Genomic DNA, 19,233 nt, shown 5'->3' with positions numbered 1-19,233 from the left:
CCAGATCTAGCCATTCAAACATTTCTTACAATTTAGGCAAGTACAGAATACATCCTGTGTTCATGGCGGGGGTTAGTTAGGGATAGAAGGAATCTATAAAACGAGTCTATATATTCTTTTATTTCATTTTTTTATTTTAAAAAGTTTTCTTTTGTTGTTTTTTGTTTGTTTGTTTGTTTGTTTTTTATAGAGACAGGGTCTTGCTATGTTGCGCAGGCTGAGGACAAAATCCTGGGCTCAAGAGTCTCTGTCTATATAGACTCATTTTATGTGTTCCTTCTATCCCTAAGTAACCCCCTCCACGAACAGAGGATGTATTCTATACTTGCCTACATTGCAAGGAATATTTGAACGGCTAGATCTGGACAAGGTTGTGTTGGGTTAAGCACGGTTATTGTTATCCAAAGATCAACCGGTCCAAATGCTCTTCTCATAGAGGCCTTCTTTGACCCAGCAGGCAATGGAAGTGTTTAAAATAAGTTGATTAGTTCCTTAAATGAAACGGAATTTGTGGCTACTCTCTAATAGACCACGGCTGAGCGGTCAATGGTACCCTGTGCTCATGAATTGACTAGTGTCTTGCAAAGGAACCGTGAGCTGAAAAGACATTCTACGTGCAGAAACAGTGTGGTAATTATAGGAGTAAGTAGAGAGTCAATTTCTCCTTAAAACATCATCATTCTTAAAATAGACTCAGTGCAGGGGTGTTGGGATTATGACGTTATATTACAGTATTTACGGTATTGTTTTCCCTTCTCTATTCTCCAAGTATTCTATAATGGACTTACACTATATTAATAATTCAAAAATCATAATGAGAAGCAAAACCAAAATGTAACCCACTGTGATTATAAGGATTCTCAGTTTCTTAAGTAGGTGTTCATCTCAAGCAGTAAAAGGGGTGGGGAAAAATCCCAGGCAGAAAACTATAAGGGTCTTTCCCATTTGCAAGCTTTTCAAAGTCAAGTTGAAAGTGCTAGAAAACGGAAGCTTTACGTCGAAAATGGGGGAGGAAGTCGCCAAATGCTGTGAATGAAAAGTATAAAGAGGAAGAAATGGTGATGGAAGGGGAGGAACAGAATGGAGGAAGAAGGAAGAGGGAGGCTTGGCCACGTTCAAGGGTGTCCTGGAATAGGAGGTGTGTGTGCCTGGGGGAGCCAGGCAGCCAGGAACAGAGGAAAGAATACAGGGAGATTTGATGTCCAAGACTCGTGTGGAAGCCGCGGCTCTGCCCTTTGCCAGTGTTTGGTCGTGAGCTCTTGGCACAGCCTGGTCTGTGAAATAAAGAAGCATGCAGGGTCGTCCTGTGACCCATGTGCGATGACATTATAGGAAAACATTTGGGGAATACAGAGGTTCTGTCGGCAGGTTACTTAGTCTTAATGAGAAAAGGGCTTGACCTCAGCCTCTTGAAGAAGGTAAAAAAAGGGAGAGAGAAAAGGGCACCAGAGGAATGCTAGTAAAGAGCAGAAAGAGAAAAAACTCCAGGCTGGGGCACAGTGGGAGGTGAGCTTGCGAGAGAACAGCGCCAGAGCCTCCAAACATAGGGGCCCACCCATTGCCACCCCTTCCTCATTTACTGTGAGTGACCTGGGGTTATGTGCCTGCTGGGCCTCAGGAGACAGATTTGGGGGGACACTGTACATGCACTGTATATATCTAAAATCTAATCACGTTATTTTTTTCTTTTTCTTTTCTTTTTTTTTGAAATGGAGTCTCGCTCTGTTGCCCAGGCTGGAGTACAGTGGCAGGATCTTGGCTCACTGCAAGCTCCGCCTCCCGGGTTCAAGTGATTCTCCTGCCTCAGTCTCTCGAGTAGCTGGGATGACAGGCACGCACCACTACGTCTGGCTAATTTTTGTATTCTTAGTAAAGGCGGGGTTTCACCATGTTGGCCAGGCTGGTCTCGAACTCTTGACCTTGTGATCTGTCTGCCTCAACCTCCCAAAGTACTGGGATTACAGGCATGAGCCACTGCACTCGGCCCTCTTTTTCTTTTTCTTTTTTGAGACAGAGATTCACTTTTGTTGTCCAGGCTGGAGTGCAATGACCCGATCTCGGCTCACTACAACTTCTGCCTCCCAGGTTCAAGTGATTCTCCTGCCTCAGCCTCCTGAGTAGCTGGGATACATGTGCCACCACGTCTGGCTAATTTTTGTATTTTTAGTAGAGACGGAGTTTCTCCATGTTGGTCAGGCTGGTCTTAAACTCCCGACCTCAGGTGATCTGCCCGCCTCGGCCTCTCAAAGTGTTCCAGAAGTGCTGGGCGCTGTGAACCACCGTACCCGGCTTTCTTTCTCTCTTTTTTTTTTTTTTTAAAGACAAGGTCTTGCTCTGTCACCCAGCTTGGAGTGCAGTGGCATAATCATAGCTCACTATAATTTACCACCATGCTCATTTAATTATTTTTGGTTTTTTTGTAGCGACAGGGTCTTGCAATGTTGCCCAGGCTGGTTTCAAACTCCTGGGCTCAAGTGATCCTTTTGCCTTGGTCTCCCAAAGTGCTGGGATGACAGGCCTGAGCCACCATGCCCAGCCTGCTATTTCTTATTAAATCTCTTTGCACAACATTGGGAGAGCTTGCCAGCAAAGGGTAGCAAGTCATCTAGAAAGATGGATTTTGATAGGTGGAAACTTAGCGCCAAATGAAGAGGGATTTTTTTTCCTGCCCCCGTGGCTCTCACTTTCTGTGGCCTGACGCTTGTGTCCCTTTAGCTGCTTAAATTCCCCAAGACTCAGTTGACTTCAGGGGCAAATCACTACCTTACTGTTCTCTCCCTCGTACACCTCGAAAGCTGCGGATTGTGTTTTGGTTTTTTTCTCTCCCTAAGAGGTAGCTGTACTCTGCCTTCCTTTTAACCACAGTTCCCTAGAAAATAAGAACTGCGACAAACAAAAGGAGGTGGGTACAGGAATAGGCCTTACTCCTCTTCTCCTCTGGTTCCACAACCCTAGATCCCAGGGACCCTAACCATGGTTGCGGTTTTCGTTGAGGAATTAAGGCCTACAAAGAAAATCTAATTCGCAGTAACCTAAGCCTGACTCTTGGCTTTGAGATCCCAGCTTTAGGTAAAGCCTACCTGTTAAGTTCTTTCCTCGTTCTGTTGAGGTAGCTCTTACGAGCCTCTATTTTACACATGTGGCTCCTCAGACTCAGAGAGGTTAAGTCAATTTCCCAAAGTCTGCAGTGGTGTATAGTAACATTTTTAATATTACCTTCAGTACTGGCTCTTTTTTACATGTAACTCGGTGCTTGCCAAGGAAGACAGGAATGTACACCCCCATAAGGGTATTTGAGCGTGTGTGTGTGTGTGTGTGTGTGTGTGTGTGTGAGGAGGAGGTTGAAAATTATGTTCTATGTAATATTATTTATGCTCGAAAAAGAACCCATTGCTTTCATTTTGCAATGAAACTTTTACTTTTGTGGAAAGTAAAATTGGACAGAAATCTTCTTGACTGTTGGGGATCTGCAAAGATATCCTCTTCAATGTGGAGGATGTTCAGAGCAGGGAGAGTGAGGTGTTTATTTTCTATTTATCAGTTGGGGGATGTGGGTTACACACAGCAGCCTAGGCTTTGCCCGGTCTCCACGGGCCACATGCTCCTGCTTTGGCTCACTGATATTTTGTATTTAATCTAATCTTGCAATGAAATTCTTCTCAGTGCTTTGTCATTTATGACTTCACTCTTTCTCATAAATAGCCACAGTTTTTCTCCTCTATTTAATAACAGAGGAAGAAAAAACAACTGTGATATAAAATTTAAAAAATGCAATGCAAGATTTTATGTATAGTATAATCTCAACTTTACTAATAATTTTTAAATGAATTTATAAAAGTTAGTATGCGAGGGAATGGACTGCAATGGAAAAGGCACAGACCTGAAGCCAGAAAGACTCAGGTGTGAATATTGTCTCTGCTCTGACTAGCCGTATGAACTTGAGCAAGTTACTTAAACTTTCTGATCCCCAGTTGTTTTATCTGCGAAAATGGGGAAGGGGGAAGAATTGTATTTATATCAAGGAAACTGAATTAAATTATAACTAATTAAATGAAACACTTGACACACAGAGAACCCTCAATAAATGATCTTATTATTCTAAGTAGGGAATAGAAAGAACCTGCTTCATGGGCACATGATCACTCCATCAACCAGAACTCCAGACTGGGTTCAACGCTCTGCTGTTGCCTTCTTGAAGTTCTTCATAATCTGGGAACAGGGGGCCCTAGGTTTTCATTTTGCACTGGACTCCACACATTACACACACACGGCACACACACAGAGAAAAGATTAAAAAGCAATAAACCAATTACATCAGGTTTCTTTTGAGACAGAGTCTTGCTCTGTCACTGTGGCTGGAGTGCGGTGGCACGCTCTTGGCTCCCTGCAACCTCCACTTCTGGGTCCACGCCATTCTCCCCGCCTCAGCCTCCCGAGTGGCTGGGACTATAGGCGCCCGCCATCACGCCCAGCTAATTTTTGTATTTTTAGTACAGGCAGGGTTTCACCATGTTGGCCAGGCTAGTCTCGAATTCCTGACCTCAAATGATCCACCCGCCTCAGCCTCCCAAAGTACTGGGATTATAGGTGTGAGCCACCACGCCCAGCCTACATCAAATGTTTAATAGAAATCAATAAAAACAAAAAGCAGTAAACCAAAAGGTAAACAATGTTTAATCTCTGAATGGTTTTCTTTTTCCTTTTTTGTTTTTCTGCAGTGGGAGTGGGGTTCGCTGTGTCTCTGAGGCCGTAGTGCAGTGGCACAAGCTTGGCTCACTGCAGCTCTGCCTCCCAAATAGCTGGAACTAGGCATGCGCCACCACGTCTGGCTAATTTTTATATTTTTTGTAGAGGCAGGATTGTGCCATATTGCCCAGGCTGGTCTGGAACTCCTGGACTCAAGTGATCCACCCACCTCGACCTCCTAAAGTGCTGCGATTACAGGTGTGAGCCACTGTGCCTGGCCTCCGGGTCTTGACCTCCTAAAGTGCTGGGATTACAGGCGTGAGCCACTGTGCCTGGCCTCCAGGTGGTTTTAAGTGGGGACGTTTATTTCTCACATATTCTTCTGTATATTCTATATTTTCTTCAAGAAAAATATCTTACTTTTCTAATCAGGAAAAAAAGTGAATATATGCATGTGCCTTTACAAAATCGTTCTCATTGTGCAGATGAGTGAAACCAAGGTAGCAGGTGGGAAGGAAATGACTCACATAAGATCACACAGCAGTCAATGTCACATTATGACAACGCTCAGGAAACTGCACTTCCATTTTTGCACCCCACTCTCTTGGGTCTGAGTTACCCACAGTTTTTCTAACAAGAATCTCGTGGGCATCTGACTTGAGTTGGAGACCTACCACTACACTGTGCAGAAGGGGGCCCCCCTCAGAAGCCCCGTATCAATTACTAGGTGCTATCTGCACGGGGCTTACTGCTATGGGAGTTTCAGAAGTAGAAGCCACAGCCCCTGTTCTCAAAGGGCTTACAGATGCGTGCTTACAGATGCATATGAAACAGTGACGTCAGTACTGTTGTGCAGACTCTGAACGCTGTACGAACAGCAGGGGAAGGAACTGGTTGCCAGAGGAGCAACCAAGAACCGTTGGCACAAAATCTTTTCACCAGGGTTGTTCATACACACAAAAATGCTGGAAGCTCTGCTCCTTTTAATTTCCTCCAGCCACCCTGCGTAGGCACCTGAAGGTAAACAGCATGAAGGAGAAGGAGATAGAAACGCACAAGATAGTTCTCATTTTGCATATTCCATAGTTCACAGTATTGAAGGTCTTCTTCGACAAACCCCACTGAAAAAAGTTTCTTGATTTCACCTTCGCCGTGGCTAAAAGCAGCGGCTCGCCCCCACACTTTGATTGTTCCCTTCTGTACTTTCTCTTCCCCTTCTGTTTCTCTTGGTAAGGGGTCCAAATTGGAAACTTTTTTTGTCCCGCAGCCCACCATAAGGGTTCATTCTGTGAACCTACATCTATTGCATCCCTGCTTGCCTAACAGCTCTTTCCACAAGAACCAAACATTAAGTTCCTGTCAGCAGCACAGTAAATCTTCACAGGCTAATGTGTGTGTGTGTGTGTGTGTGTGTATACATACACACTTTTTTTTTTTTCTTGAGACAGAGTTTCACTCTTGTTGCCCAGGCTGGAGTGCAATGGCACGATCTTGGCTCACTGTAACCTCTGCCCCCTGGGTTCAAGCGATTCTCTCACCTCGGCCTCCTGAGTAGCTGAGATTTCAAGGCACCTGCCACCACGCCCAGCTAATTTTTGTATTTTTAGTAGAGACGGGGTTTCACCATGTTGGCCAGGCTGAGCTCGAACTCCTGACCTCAGGTGATCCACCCGCCTCGGCAGTCCAAAGTGCTGGGATGACAGACGTGAGCCACCGTGCCCAGCCCACAGACTAATATCTTTAAGGAACTTCTAGAAATCATCTCTGGTAGAGTCATCCAGGCACAAACAAGAGGTTATGGGCTGAGATCAAGGAGAACAAGGGGAAGATTCGGCAATTACACAGCCAGGCTCAGACTGAAGGGATTCGTGTGAATATTAACATTAGCTCCATTTACTGGTGTCTTTAACTCTGTGCCAGGCAGGTAATTTGCTTGATACGCATGATCTGATTTAATTTAGTTCTCATAGTGATCTTTCTAAAACAGGTACTGCGATCCCCACCTTCACAGGGAGAACGGAAGCAAAGTAAGCTGCTCAAAAACACAGCTAGTCAACACCCCCAGAATGTGCCAGGCCAAGAGCGAACTCTCATGTAAACTGTGGACTTTGGGTGATAATGACGTGTCAACGTAGGTTCAATGACTGCAACAAATGCACCACTCTGGTGTGGGATGTTGACCGTGTGGGAGGCCGTGAGTTGGGGTGATAGAGGAGAACTCTCTGTACTTTCTGATTGATTTTGCTGAGAACCTAAAACAGCTCTAAAAAAAACAAAGTCTATTTACACACACACACACACACACACACACACACACACACACCCCTAGTAAACAACAGGACCGGGAGTCAAAACTAGGTCTGTCTCCTTAGGGGATGGTGAGTTATTATCAACAACATGTTCAACTCCACTGTACAAGCAGCAATAATGACGTGTGTGCGTGTGTGTGTGCGTGCATGTGCGCCCGTGTGTGTTGCGCGTGTGCGCGTTCGTGCGCGTGTGTGCGCGTGTGTGTGCATGCTTGTGCGTGTGTGTGTGCGTGTGTGTGCGCGTGTGCACATGTGCTGTGCATGTACTGAGGATTGGGGGGGTCTATGTTAAAAAAGAAAGAATTGGAAGGAAGAAATTTCAAATTGAGTCCTGGCTCCGTCACCAGCTGTGTGATCCTGGACAGGACACTTTGGTTTTAGCTTCCTCATCTGTAAATTGCTACTGGGTCATCGTGAAGATCAAATCAAATAAAATATGTACAAAGTATTCTGAAAGCATAAAGTACTCTGACAGCAACTATTCCTGTGTTAGTTTTTTTTTCTCCCTCTCTCTCTCTCACACACTCAGATGTACATATCTGTGTGATTCAAGGGATAGCCAGGAAGCTCATCTCGCAAGTCTCTAGTCCCACCTTAACACTGAACGGCTTCTCTCATTTGTAAAATGAAGTGGTGGTTGAACTGGTACCTCCATTGGAGGGTTTGTTGTGATTTTCTTGAGACTTTAAGCTCTGATTTCCATCCTCTACTCAGAACTCCATTCCTACGCTCCCACCCAGTCTTAAAGACTTGGCTGCTGTCTCTTCTGTCCACTCTCCATTGCCACCTTCAAGCTTGCATCCTCTCCTCCCCACACCGGACCGGAGTCTGCTGTGCAATTTGAGACACAGTACATCAGTGACATTCAGGCATCTCTGTCTGAGGAACACTTTGTGGTTTCCCCGCCATTTAGAAAAGCTTTTAGTTATAGAAACTTTCCAACATACACAAAAACAGAGAGAGTAATATATCTTCATGTACCCCAAACCCATTTTCAACAATTATCAACACACGAGCAATCTAGTTTCATCTGTATTCCCACTCACCACCCTGCCACTGGATTATTTTGAAGCAAATACAACATATTGTTCCATCTCAAATAATCTCTAAAAACAATGACTCTTTTTATTAACATAGCCAAAATACCATATATCACCTAAAGTTAACAAAATATCCTTAATAATATTAGATATCTAATCAGTATTCAAATGTCCCTGGTTATCTGGTATAGGTTTTATTATTCAGTTGGTTTGTTTGCAACATAATCCAAAGTCTATACGCTGTATTTGGTTGATATGTCTCTTAGGTGTTTTTTTCCTTTCTTTTTTTTTTTTTTTTTTGAGATGAGTCTCCCTCTGTCGCCCAGGCTGGAGTGCAGTCACGTGATCACAGCTTACTGCAGCCTTGAACTCCTGGGCTCAAGCAGTCCTCCCAACTCAACCTGCCTAGTAGCTGGAACTACAGCTGCTTGCCACCACACCAGGCTAATTTTTTTTTCGAGACGGAGTTTCACTCTTGCCACCCAGGAGGGCAATGGCACGATATTGGCTCACTGCAACCTCTGCTTCCTGGGTTCAAGCAATTCTCCTGCCTCAGCATCCCAAGTAGCTGGGATTACAGGCATGTGCCATATGCCTGGCTAATATTTGTATTTTAGTGAAGATGGGGTTTCACCACATTGGCCAGGCTGGTCTCAAACTCCTGACCTCAGGTGATCCACCCGCCTCAGCCTCCCAAAATGCTGGGATTACAGGTGTGAGCCACCACGCCCAGCCTAGGCTGATTAAAAATACATATATTTGTAGAGACAGAATCTCCTTATGCTGCCCAGGCTGGTCTCGAACTCCTGGACTTAAGTGATCCACCTGCCTCAGCCTCCTGAAGTGCTGGGATTATAGATGTGAGTTGCTGCACCCGGGCCTGTCTCTTAAGTTTTCATCTATGAATTCCTTCTTCTTTTCTTTTTCCCTCTAATTTATTTGTTGAAGAAACCAGGTCAGGTTGCTTGCACTGTAGAATTTCCCAGGTTTAATCCATCCCTGAGTTATCTTTAATATATTCCTATCTTCCCTGTGTTTCCTATAAACTGGAAATTAGATCTAAAGCATATTCAGTTTCAATATTTTTGGCAAGAATGCCTCATAGGTGGGGTGTCTGAGGAACACTTTGTCAGTGAAAAAGGCCCTGTGGGCCAGCATCCCATCATGCCTGGATAAGTGGCTGTAATTTTGACTGTGCTTTGTAAACCTTCTTTTTCCTATTCTTTTTTTCCCTCTTATTTATTGACTTATTTTTATTTATTTTGAAGGAGTTTCACTCTTGTCGCCCAGGCTGGAGTGCAATGGCACGATCTTGACTCTTGAATCCGCCTTCCGGGTTCAAGAGATTCTCCTGCCTCAGCCTCCCAAGTAGCTGGGATTACAGGCGCCTGCCACCATGCCTGGCTAATTTTGAGTGTGTGTGTGTGTGTGTGTGTGTGTGTGTGTTTAGTAGAGACAGGGTTTCATCATGTTGGCCAGGTTGGTCTTGAGCTCCTGACCTCAGGTGATCCACCCGCCTAGGCCTCCCAAAGTGCTGGGATTACAGGTGTGAGACACCGCCCTGGCCTTCTTTTCCTGGTTTAAATATCACTTCCAGACTTGAAACCTCCACCCAGTTTTGTGTGTCTTGGGGTTGCCCAGCCCACAACACCAGCCCTCAGAGGCTTGTCGCCCACGCCTCCCGAGCAGAAGCCCATTGGTTCCCAAGAGGTGCCTTAAGGGGCAGCTTGAGAAATGGAGCGGGGCAGTCGTGGGGGGTGGAGGGGGTGGGACAGATAGGGCAGAGCTGGATGTGACTCTAGAATTCAAGCTTTATGTTCACTTCCACGTAAGATCACATTTAAGAGAAGGATTTCTCATCTTTAAAAAGTTTGCAAACCACTGATCTCTGTCTCTTTCCCATCACTAAGAAGAGATCAGCTATTCCTCTCCCTTAAGCCACCAAGAGAATGCCAGGCACTTTTTTTTTTTTTTTTTTTTGAGATGGAGTCTTGTTCTGTTGCCAGGCTTGAGTGCCGTGATGTGATCTCGGCTCACTGCAACCTCCCTGCCCCGGGTTCAAGCGATGCTCCTGCCTCCTCCTCCCAAGTAGCTGGGACTACAGGCGCACACTACCACGCCCAGCTACTTTTTTTGTAGAGACGGGGTCTCACCATCTTGGCCAGGCTGGTCTTGAACTCCTGACCTCGTGATCCACCCCACTCAGCCACCCAGAGTACTGGGGTTACAGGCGTGAGCCACCGTGCCGGCCGGAGGCTCTGTTCTTAATCATTCATTGAACAGTGAGTCACAGTTAAAATCCCCCTCCTCTGGGAGCGAAAGAGCGAAGGGAAATTTTACTCACCACCACCAAGAGCGTGCCCAGGCCTCAGGGGCATTCCCACAAGGCTGTGTGCCTGACTTCCGATCGAGGCCTGAGCAGCCCGAACAGAAGTGACACATACGCACTGACAGAATTCTAAATGTAGAATTTTGGTCGATAGCTCCACTGGCCAAGAAGGTAGCTACTAGCTGCTTAAATGTGACTACTTAAATGTGAATTCAGAGGCTGGGCACGGTGCTCACGCCTGTAATTCTAGCACTTTGGGAAGTCAAGGTGGGCGGATCACCTGAGGTCGGGAGTTTGAGATCAGCCTGGTCAACATGTGAAATCGCATCTCTACTGAAAATACACAAAAAAATTAGCGGGGCATGGTGCATGCCTGTAATTCTGGCTACTCGGGAGGCTGAGGCATGAGAATTGCATGAACCCGGGAGGTGGAGGTTGCAGTGAGCTGAGATCACACCAGTGCACTCCAGCCTGGGTGACAAAGTGCAACTCTGTCTCAAAAAAAAAAGGTGAATTTAGGCCAGGTGCAGTGGCTCACACTTGTAATCCCAGCACTTGGGGAGGCTAAGGCTGTGGATTACTTAAGCCCAGGAGTTCGAGGCTGCAGTGAGCTATGATTGTGCGCTGTACTCCAGCCTGGGTGACAGAGTAAGACCCTGTCTCTAAAATAAATTTAAAAATAAATAAAATCAAAATATGTGAATGTATTGAAACTAAATCGAATTTAAAATTCAAATTCTTACTCAGCCAACCAAGTTTCATGTGCTCGATTGGCTAATGTGGCTAATGGCTACTATATTGAAGAGTGAAGATGGAGACGTTCAATAACACTGACTGCACTACTGGCTCCCTCCACAGACCCTCAGAAAGCTTCCCTTTGCCATCCCTGTTGGCCCTGGGATTCCTGGAGAAGTGAATTTGAAAGCAGCTGAGTTAATGTGCACATGGGCATAAGTGAGTTTGTAAGCATGTTCCGTAGTCCGCTTTTATTCTCACTTCTGTATCTTGTTTGACGTGGGTCTGCCCTACTCAGTCTCCATTAGCAGAGGCAACAGATCGTGGTAATTTTCCCTAAAAGTTTTCTAATTACATGAATTTTCCATCAGGGAGGGTCTTATTGGTAAAATTAAACTAAAAGCATTCGATTCTTCTTGCTCTGTTTCAATTTTTTAAAAAGCCAATAATTTCTAGCCCTCAACTTTTACACACTGAAATTCAGACCTGTATCTGAGATCTTATACTGTTACACAGGAAGTATTTAATAGAAACTTTTTTTTTTTTTTTTGAGACAGAGTCTTGCTCTGTCACCCAGGCTGGAGTGCAGTGGTGCCATCTCGGCTCACTGCAACCTCCACCTCCAGGGTTCAAGCCATTCTCGTGTGCCTCAGCCTCCCAAGTAGCTGGGATGACAGGCACGTACCACCATGCCCAGCTAATTTTTGTATTTTTAGTAGAGATAGGGTTTCACCATGTTGACCAGGCTGGTCTCAAACTCCTGACCCCAGGTGATCTGCCTTTCTCGGTGCTGGATTACAAGTGTGAGCCAACACACCTAGCCAAAACACACATTAGAAACAGAATTTAAGAGCTGGAAGGAATCTTAGGAATCAACTCTTTTGATAGCTTCACATTCACAAAGAAGAATGTAAACCCCAGAGAAGTTAAGTGACTTGCCGAAAAACACAGTGACTCAGCACACAGAGAGGAATCCAGGCCACTTGGCTTTCACCCTAGAGCTTTTCCCACAATTCAAAATTAAAGGATCTTTTTACTGCTACCTTCTCGAATACCCTGCAACAATGCTTTGCTCCTTCTACAAAGCAAGATCCCTAGGGCCTCATTGTAGGCCCCCCATTCCACGGAACTAGACTTGGAGTTGCTTCTGAGTCACTCTGAATGTCTACTTATCTGTAAGTTCAAGGATATTCTAAAATATACTTTCCAAGAGACAGTCTCCCTAAAAATGTCCCTCTGGCTTTACACCACAAAAATCACCCTGACAGTACAGAAAAATAGAAACCGTTTCCATCCAGTGATAGCCTCCGCGTAGGTGCAGTTTCAGTACCAGCCAAATGTCAGCAACTCTCTCCCCTACAACTTCCCTTGCCATTGAGTGTCTCACCAGGGCATGCATGTGGTGCTTTTATATCCCCACAGCGTTTAACCCAATATCGACGTGGTAGAGACTCAGCAGTTGCCTCTCAAGTGGGAATTAGACTTCAAAGACTCTGATCAAATTCTAGAGCAGCGGTCAGCAGACTACAACCTGTGGAGCCAACTCTGGTCTGTTTTTATATCTGATTCTTTCTGTAAATAAAGTTTTATTGGAACACTCCCACACTCATTCATTTACATGTTGTCTATGACTGCTTTCACATTATTATAGAATTGAGTAATTGCAGCAGAAATCATATGACTCACAAAGGCTAAAAAATATTGGCTCTCTGGCCCTTTACAGAAAAAGTTTGCTCGCTGGGCACAGTGACTCACACCTGTAATTCCAGCACTTTGAGAGATCGAGGTGAGCGGATCGCTTGAGCTCAGGAGTTCGAGACCAGCCTGGGCAACATGGCGAAACCCCCGTCTCTACAAAAAATACTGAAATTACCAGGCATGGTGGCACGCGCCTGTAATCCCAGCTACTGGGCTGGGGGTTGGGGCCTGAGGTGGGAGCATCACTTAAGCCCAGGAGGTGGAGGTTGCAGTGAGCAGAGATTGAGCCACTGCACACCAGCCTGGGTGACAGAGTGAGACCCTGTCTCAAAAAATAAAACTTAAAATTAAAAAGCTTCATATAGCAATTTGATTTTTATAAAAAAGTAAAATGAAAAAGAAAAACTTTGCTGACCACTGGTCCAGGGTTACAGGTGGTAGATACGGTAGATAAATCATTTTCCAAAGCCTTTTTTCTGTTTACTTCCAAACAATGCTTGTGAGATGGGGAAAGGTCCAAATCCAGAAAGATCTTGCCAAACCAAAACCATTATTATAACCAATTACAGCTGTTTCCTTTTCAAACTAATGTGCTTATTAATAGGAAATTTTTTGAAATATATTCAAGTACTTTTCTCTTTTGTATTTTTTTTGTTCCTGTTTCCCTCTATTCAGCCAGATGTATCCATATTATCTAAAAGATAACGAGGATTTTCACAACAGGAGTGCAAAGAGAAAGAAATAGTTAATATGTTGCTTCTGGCATCCAAAATAAGGTTTTCCAGCAAGAATTTTTTTTTTTTTTTAAAGACATGGTCTTGCTCCATCACCTCAGGCTGGAGTGCAGTGTCATGATCATAGCTCACTGCAGCCTTGAGCTCCCAGGCTCAAGCAATTCTCCCACCTCAGCCTCCCGAGTACCTGGGACTACAGGTGCTGCAAGCTGCCACATCTAGCTAAATTAAAATTTTTTTTTGTAGAGACAGGATCTCACTGTGTTTCCCAGGCTGGTCTCGAACCTCTAGGCTCAAGTGACCCCCTGCCTCTACTTCCCACAATGCTGGGATTACAGGCGTGAGCCACCAGGCCCAGTCAAAAATTTCTTGTACAGATGGGATCTCACGATGTTGCTCAAGCTGGTCTTGAACTCCCAGGCTCAAGAGATCCTTCTGCTTTGGCCTCCCGAAATGCTGGGATTACGGGTGCGAGCCACACTGCCCAGCCAAGACAATATTTTTGACAACCAGGTTTTGTTGAGAGAGAGGATTTTCTAAATTTCTTCATTTCCCTTTGAATTGTTGTCATTGAATTCTACATCAGATATATCCCAGCCAAACAGGAGGGAAAAAAAAAAAGAAGATACAGTATACCTTTTCTGATCCTGGATTAGGGGGACTATGGGAAGAAGTAAAGTCGTGGAAGAGAAAGGAGGTATTCAGACATAATGGTTCAGTTGTTCCTCTCTGAGCCAAAGTCATGGATAAGAAGATGGACTCTGAAACTAGATTTCCTGGGTTTAAACCTTGGTTCAACTTTGGGCAACTACGTAACCTCTTTGTGCCTCTGTTTCCTCACCTGTAAAATGGCGATAATAACATTACCAACTTCCCAGAACTGTTATGAAAACTCCATAAGGTGAGTATACATTAAAGTGCTCAGAATAGGCCAGGCGCGGTGGCTCACGCCTGTAATCCCAGCACTTTGGGAGGCCCAGGCGGGTGGATCACCTGTGGTCAGGAGTTTGAGATCAGCCTGGCCAACATGGTGAAACCCCATCTCTACTAAAAATATAAAAATTAGCCGAGCATAGTGGCACACACCTGTAATCTCAGCTACTCAGGAGGCTGAGGCAGAAGAATCACTTGAACCCAGGAGGCGGAGGCTGCAGTGAGCCGAGATGGCACCACTGCACACCAGCCTGGGCAACAGAGCAAGACTCCATCTCAAAAAAAAAAAAAAAAGTGCTTAGAATAGTGCTTGTTACATGGTGGTATTATTATGAGGGGTGAGGTGATAGATATTACTGGGAGATGTTTTAAGGAGTGCTGAGAAGAGTGGGTTCTCATTCTCATTTGGGAATGTGGAAGGAGATCACCCCACAGGCTGCCCTGTGCCAACTGGAGCAGCCACATCAGAGCGAACTCGGCTGGAAGTCGGGCTGAGCTTGCCTTTCTCCAGCCCTTCGTCAGCAGCCGTCCGTTCCCATGTATCCAAAGGGGCTCAGGAGCACTGGTCAAGCATCTCGCAGGAAAATTTCGAGGGGCTTATCTTAGAGATGGGGGCCACTGAGCGGATGTAGTGGGATGGGGGCGCGTACAAGTCAAAGCCAGGTCTCAGGATGGTCCGCATTGCCACGAGCCAAGGTAGCGCAGACAGCAAGGGAGACCACTGGATCTCAAAAGCAGAAAGAGAATCGCCCATGAGTGACTCTAGCCCAGTATCAGACATCAGCCACCAGTGCCAGCAGGAGACCCTGGAGCAGGACCTGTGTCTCCTCAGCAGTCAGCAACTCAGGCAGGCCCATGGGCCCAGCAGCTCCAGGACAGAAACAAGCAGAGATGGAGAGGCCACAGGATAGAGCCAAGAACCGTCCACACCCCACTCGTCCCATGCAACTAGATGCCAACTTCTGCAAATCCGAAAGACTGAGCATGTGTCTAAAGTGGACTGTTTACCATTTAAATGAATAAATCCAACTATGCTTCATAGATTAGACTAAAATATGGCCCCCATCCAATTGTCCAACCCTCCCTCGCACCACTGTCCAGAGGGATGGGAACCTATAAAGGCATTTCATGGAACTGAAGAAATCACTTTTTTTTTTTTTTTTAACATTTGAATGTGGTGAGAGTAAACGTGTGACTCTGCCTGTCTTCCTCCCACCCGCACCTCTGTAAGCCCCGAATTGGATTACAGGTTAACACCCTGCCGTGCACGTCTACGGACATCCCCACACCTACACGTGCACAAGCTTGTGTCTAAACCTTGCTTCAGGAACAGACCAGAAGAGTTTTGGGTTTAAGGTAAACAGGAGAGAAAAAAAAGAAACTTTCTAAAAAAAGACTCGCCCCTGGTAATTTTATTTTAAAAGCGGGGAGAATACTGCTACTTGCATAAACGGGCTTCGAAGGTACAACTTTTCCCTGCTCCCTCTATGGCTACTCAAGGGAGGAGTTGAAGGAATCAAACAATTTGTCAATAAAAACATATTGTTTACTCACTTTGTAGAATACAGCCTATGCTTTGGAGCCTAGTAGGTAAACTACAATTTTTTAAAAAACTTTCAGGGATACAGGGAACGAAGCAAAGAACAACGGAAATCCCAATGCCTCAGTATTGAGACTGTGCTGGGGGTCACCCCACCTGTGGGGACTGGGGACCCCACTCAGCGGTGAAGTCAGATAGTGTGGTCCTCAGGCTGTTTTTCCATTTCCTTGATAAATACGCAGGGTTTCTTTGCCAGTCGTAAAGCTCCTAGCTCAAAGCAGGCTGGTGACTTCAGAGGGCTCCGCTGGGACCGGAAGGTCACTGGAGCCACTGGTGAAAATGACGCTGTCACTACCAACCCAGAAGGCCACCTCTCAGTGTGCCAGGTGCCACCTCCTGCAGCACACACATGTGCACACACACTCACACGCGTGTGCCTGTGTACACCTCCCCCAGGGGCTGCAGCCAAGACGGGCATCCCACATCAGAGGGATGAATGGCAGGTCTGTCCCGCCAGCTGTGTGCTCTCTCCTATCCGAAAGCCGCAGAGACTCAGACGGCAGAGCCTGGAGGAGCCCACGCAGTCTGTTCCCGGCACCCGGTGCGTGTGAAGGGACTTGAGGACAGCGAGATGGAATCAGAAAGAGAAGTCATCAACCTTCAAGTAAGTTTTCTCTGGAAGGGAGCTGAGGGGAAACCGAGAGTAGAGGTGAAGCTGGAAGAACAGAGGGTTGATACTTTAGCCACTTGATAGTCTCCCTCCCCGTTCTCTTTCTCACTCACCCCCGTCTCCAAATGCTCCCTAGGCTTTGTCTCTTTATTTTCTCTTTCTCTCCATTTCCCTGTCTGGTTCTTCACTTGTTTTGAAATATCTGAAAAACAGATTGGTTAAATCCCTTTTGGCCTCTGCTTCCTCTTGTCAGTCAAGGAGCTAATTAGATCCGTATTACCAGAAAACGATTTCACATTCTGAGCAGCGCTTTCCCCAAGCCCCAGGACAGCAGACACTTCTCTCTGAGCTGCCGGCCAGTTCTTTGGAGACAGGAAAGATACGAGTTTTGAGGCTAGGAAGAGAGGCAGCTGGCCAACTTCGCATTTTACAGGTTGGAAAAAACTTGAGCCGTTTCTCGGCTATCATCACAAAGCTCTACTGTGTGGGACAGAAAGCGTCTCATTCGGACAGTGCAAGCAAAGGAAATCAGTCTAATCTCCTAGGAAGAGGCAGAGATGTGTGTCCCTCTCTAGCTGGAATGGGCTTGGAAGGCATCAGAGGTTCCAGTCCACCACTGGAGGGGAAAGGGGTGGGATGTTACGGTGAGAGGAGAGCCAGATTGCTGGGAGCTGCACTCCGACTCCCTGTCAATGGATTGAATAGAATCAACCCTTCTATGACCACTGCTGTAACCACTGTGTAACATTTCAGAGAATCAAACAAAGTGTGGAAAAGCACTTTTGAGATCAAGAATTTCTGATCCCTGAACCTGGTCCTGGAACAAAATCTTAAGCAGCCACCCAATATAGACTTCAGATTAAAGAAGAGCTGTTTTGTTGAAGCAGAGTATGTGCATGTGTGTCTCTCTCTCTCTCTCTCTCTCTCTCTCTCTCTCTCTCTCTCTCTCTCTACCCCTCTCATTCTCTGTGTGTGTTTTGGGCAGGTTGGCGTGAGTCTGGCAGAGTCTCCGTCCTTGGCCCCTCCACCGTTGAGGCACCACCAGGGAACTCGCAGGACTGCTTGGTGTGCTGTATCAAAACCATTCACCAAGTACAACTGCATACCTAGTGTTGTTCTCCTGGATTGGCAGCCAGCCCGGACAGCGGTCCCGCCGCGAGGCTTGCTGGTCCCTCTGTCTGGAACCTTCTTTCCCTGGCTTATCTCCTGACTGGCCCTTCCCAGTACATTCAGGTCTCAGCTCAAATGCTACTTCCTCAGGGAGACCTCCTCTGACCAACCTCTTTACAGGATGCCTCCTCCCCAGTTTGTCTTTATCATTTGTTTAATTTCTTTCACAGCACTGCTCACCACCTAAAGTTACATTGCTTATTTATTTAGTATGTATTGCCTGTCACTCTCACTAAGACACAAGATCTCTGAGATCAGGGCCTCCCTGTTTTATTCACTGCTGCAACCCTCGTGCATGAGGCAACTCTTGGTACACACTAAGTGCTTTAGAAAACATTTGTTAAATGAATGAGTTAAGGAAGCCATGAGTTGGAGAGGCTCTGAGATAGGAATAAGGTCACTTAATTGGCCCAAGACCTCCAGTCCATGTCTTCTGTCCCTGGTGTGTGTTTTCTTCTTACTTCTAGTTCTTGCCTCTGTAAGATCCTTGGTTGTTAAGGAAACTGTGTTGCTGCTTATTACTCTCAGAAGAGCAAGTTTCTTATGTGCTAATGGGTTGAACAATCTAGAGTTACAGACTAAGGACTTTGCATCTGAACCAGAGGTTCAGAAGGAAAGAGGTGGTGAGAGGAAGGAGAAGGAAATGACTGGCTAGGCTTGATGAATGTCTGTCTCTAGCAGGTAACTAAGGTGTCAGTCTGCCTTTCTCTTCATTTGTCATTCAGCCTCTTCCAATATGCTATTTAATTCTTGTATCTTACTCACATTTTCCTTTGGTCAGAAGGTTATCCATTATTTTCTACAATTTCTTGTCCACCTTTGGCTGGGCACAGTGGCCTACGCCTGTAATCCTAGCATTTCAGAGGCTGAGGCAGGAGGATCACTTGAGCTCAAGAGCTAAAGACCAGTCTGGGAAACATAGCAAGACCCTATCTCTATTAAAAATTTAAAAGTGATTAGCTGGGCATGGTGGCGTGTACCTGTAGTCCCAGCTACTCAGGAGGCTGAGGTGGGAGGATTGTTTGAAGCCAGGAGTTCAGGTTGCAGTGATCTACAATCATGCCATTGCACTCCAGCCTGGGCAGCAGAGCCAGACCCTGTCTCTAAAAAGAAAACAATAACACTCTTTAGTTAAAACAATGTTTCCCCAAAATGTGGTACAATGATCACCAATCGGTAGTAAAGGTACTATCAATGGCTGACAACTTCTTATTATAATGTTTATTTTTACAGTTTTTTTCTTTTTTTTTGAGACGGAGTCTCACTCTGTCGCCCAGGGTAGAGTGTAGTGGCACGATCTCAGCTCACTGCAACCTCCGCCTCCCAGGTTCAAGTGATTCTCCTGCCTCAGCCTCCCAAGTAGCTGGGGTTACAGGCATGTGCCACCAC

The 19,233-nt window shown here is 45.8% G+C and overlaps 1 protein-coding gene across 1 annotated transcript in view; it reads left to right on the top strand.

Moving 5' to 3' along the window:
• Positions 1–16,231: 16,231 nt before the first annotated feature.
• Positions 16,232–19,233, top strand: part of NINJ2 (ninjurin 2) — a 125,015-nt gene continuing 122,013 nt past the window's right edge. The window contains exon 1 of the mRNA XM_011967133.1: positions 16,232–16,668. Within this exon, the coding sequence (XP_011822523.1) occupies positions 16,501–16,668 (168 nt within the window). The 5' untranslated portion in view covers positions 16,232–16,500. The remainder of the gene's footprint in view (positions 16,669–19,233) is intronic.

Source organism: Mandrillus leucophaeus, unplaced genomic scaffold (genome assembly GCF_000951045.1).
Source record: "Mandrillus leucophaeus isolate KB7577 unplaced genomic scaffold, Mleu.le_1.0 Scaffold79, whole genome shotgun sequence".
Taxonomy (NCBI): Eukaryota; Metazoa; Chordata; class Mammalia; order Primates; family Cercopithecidae; genus Mandrillus; species Mandrillus leucophaeus.
The sequence above is the reverse complement of the archived record's forward strand: the minus strand, read 5'-3'. Positions and strand labels throughout refer to the sequence as shown.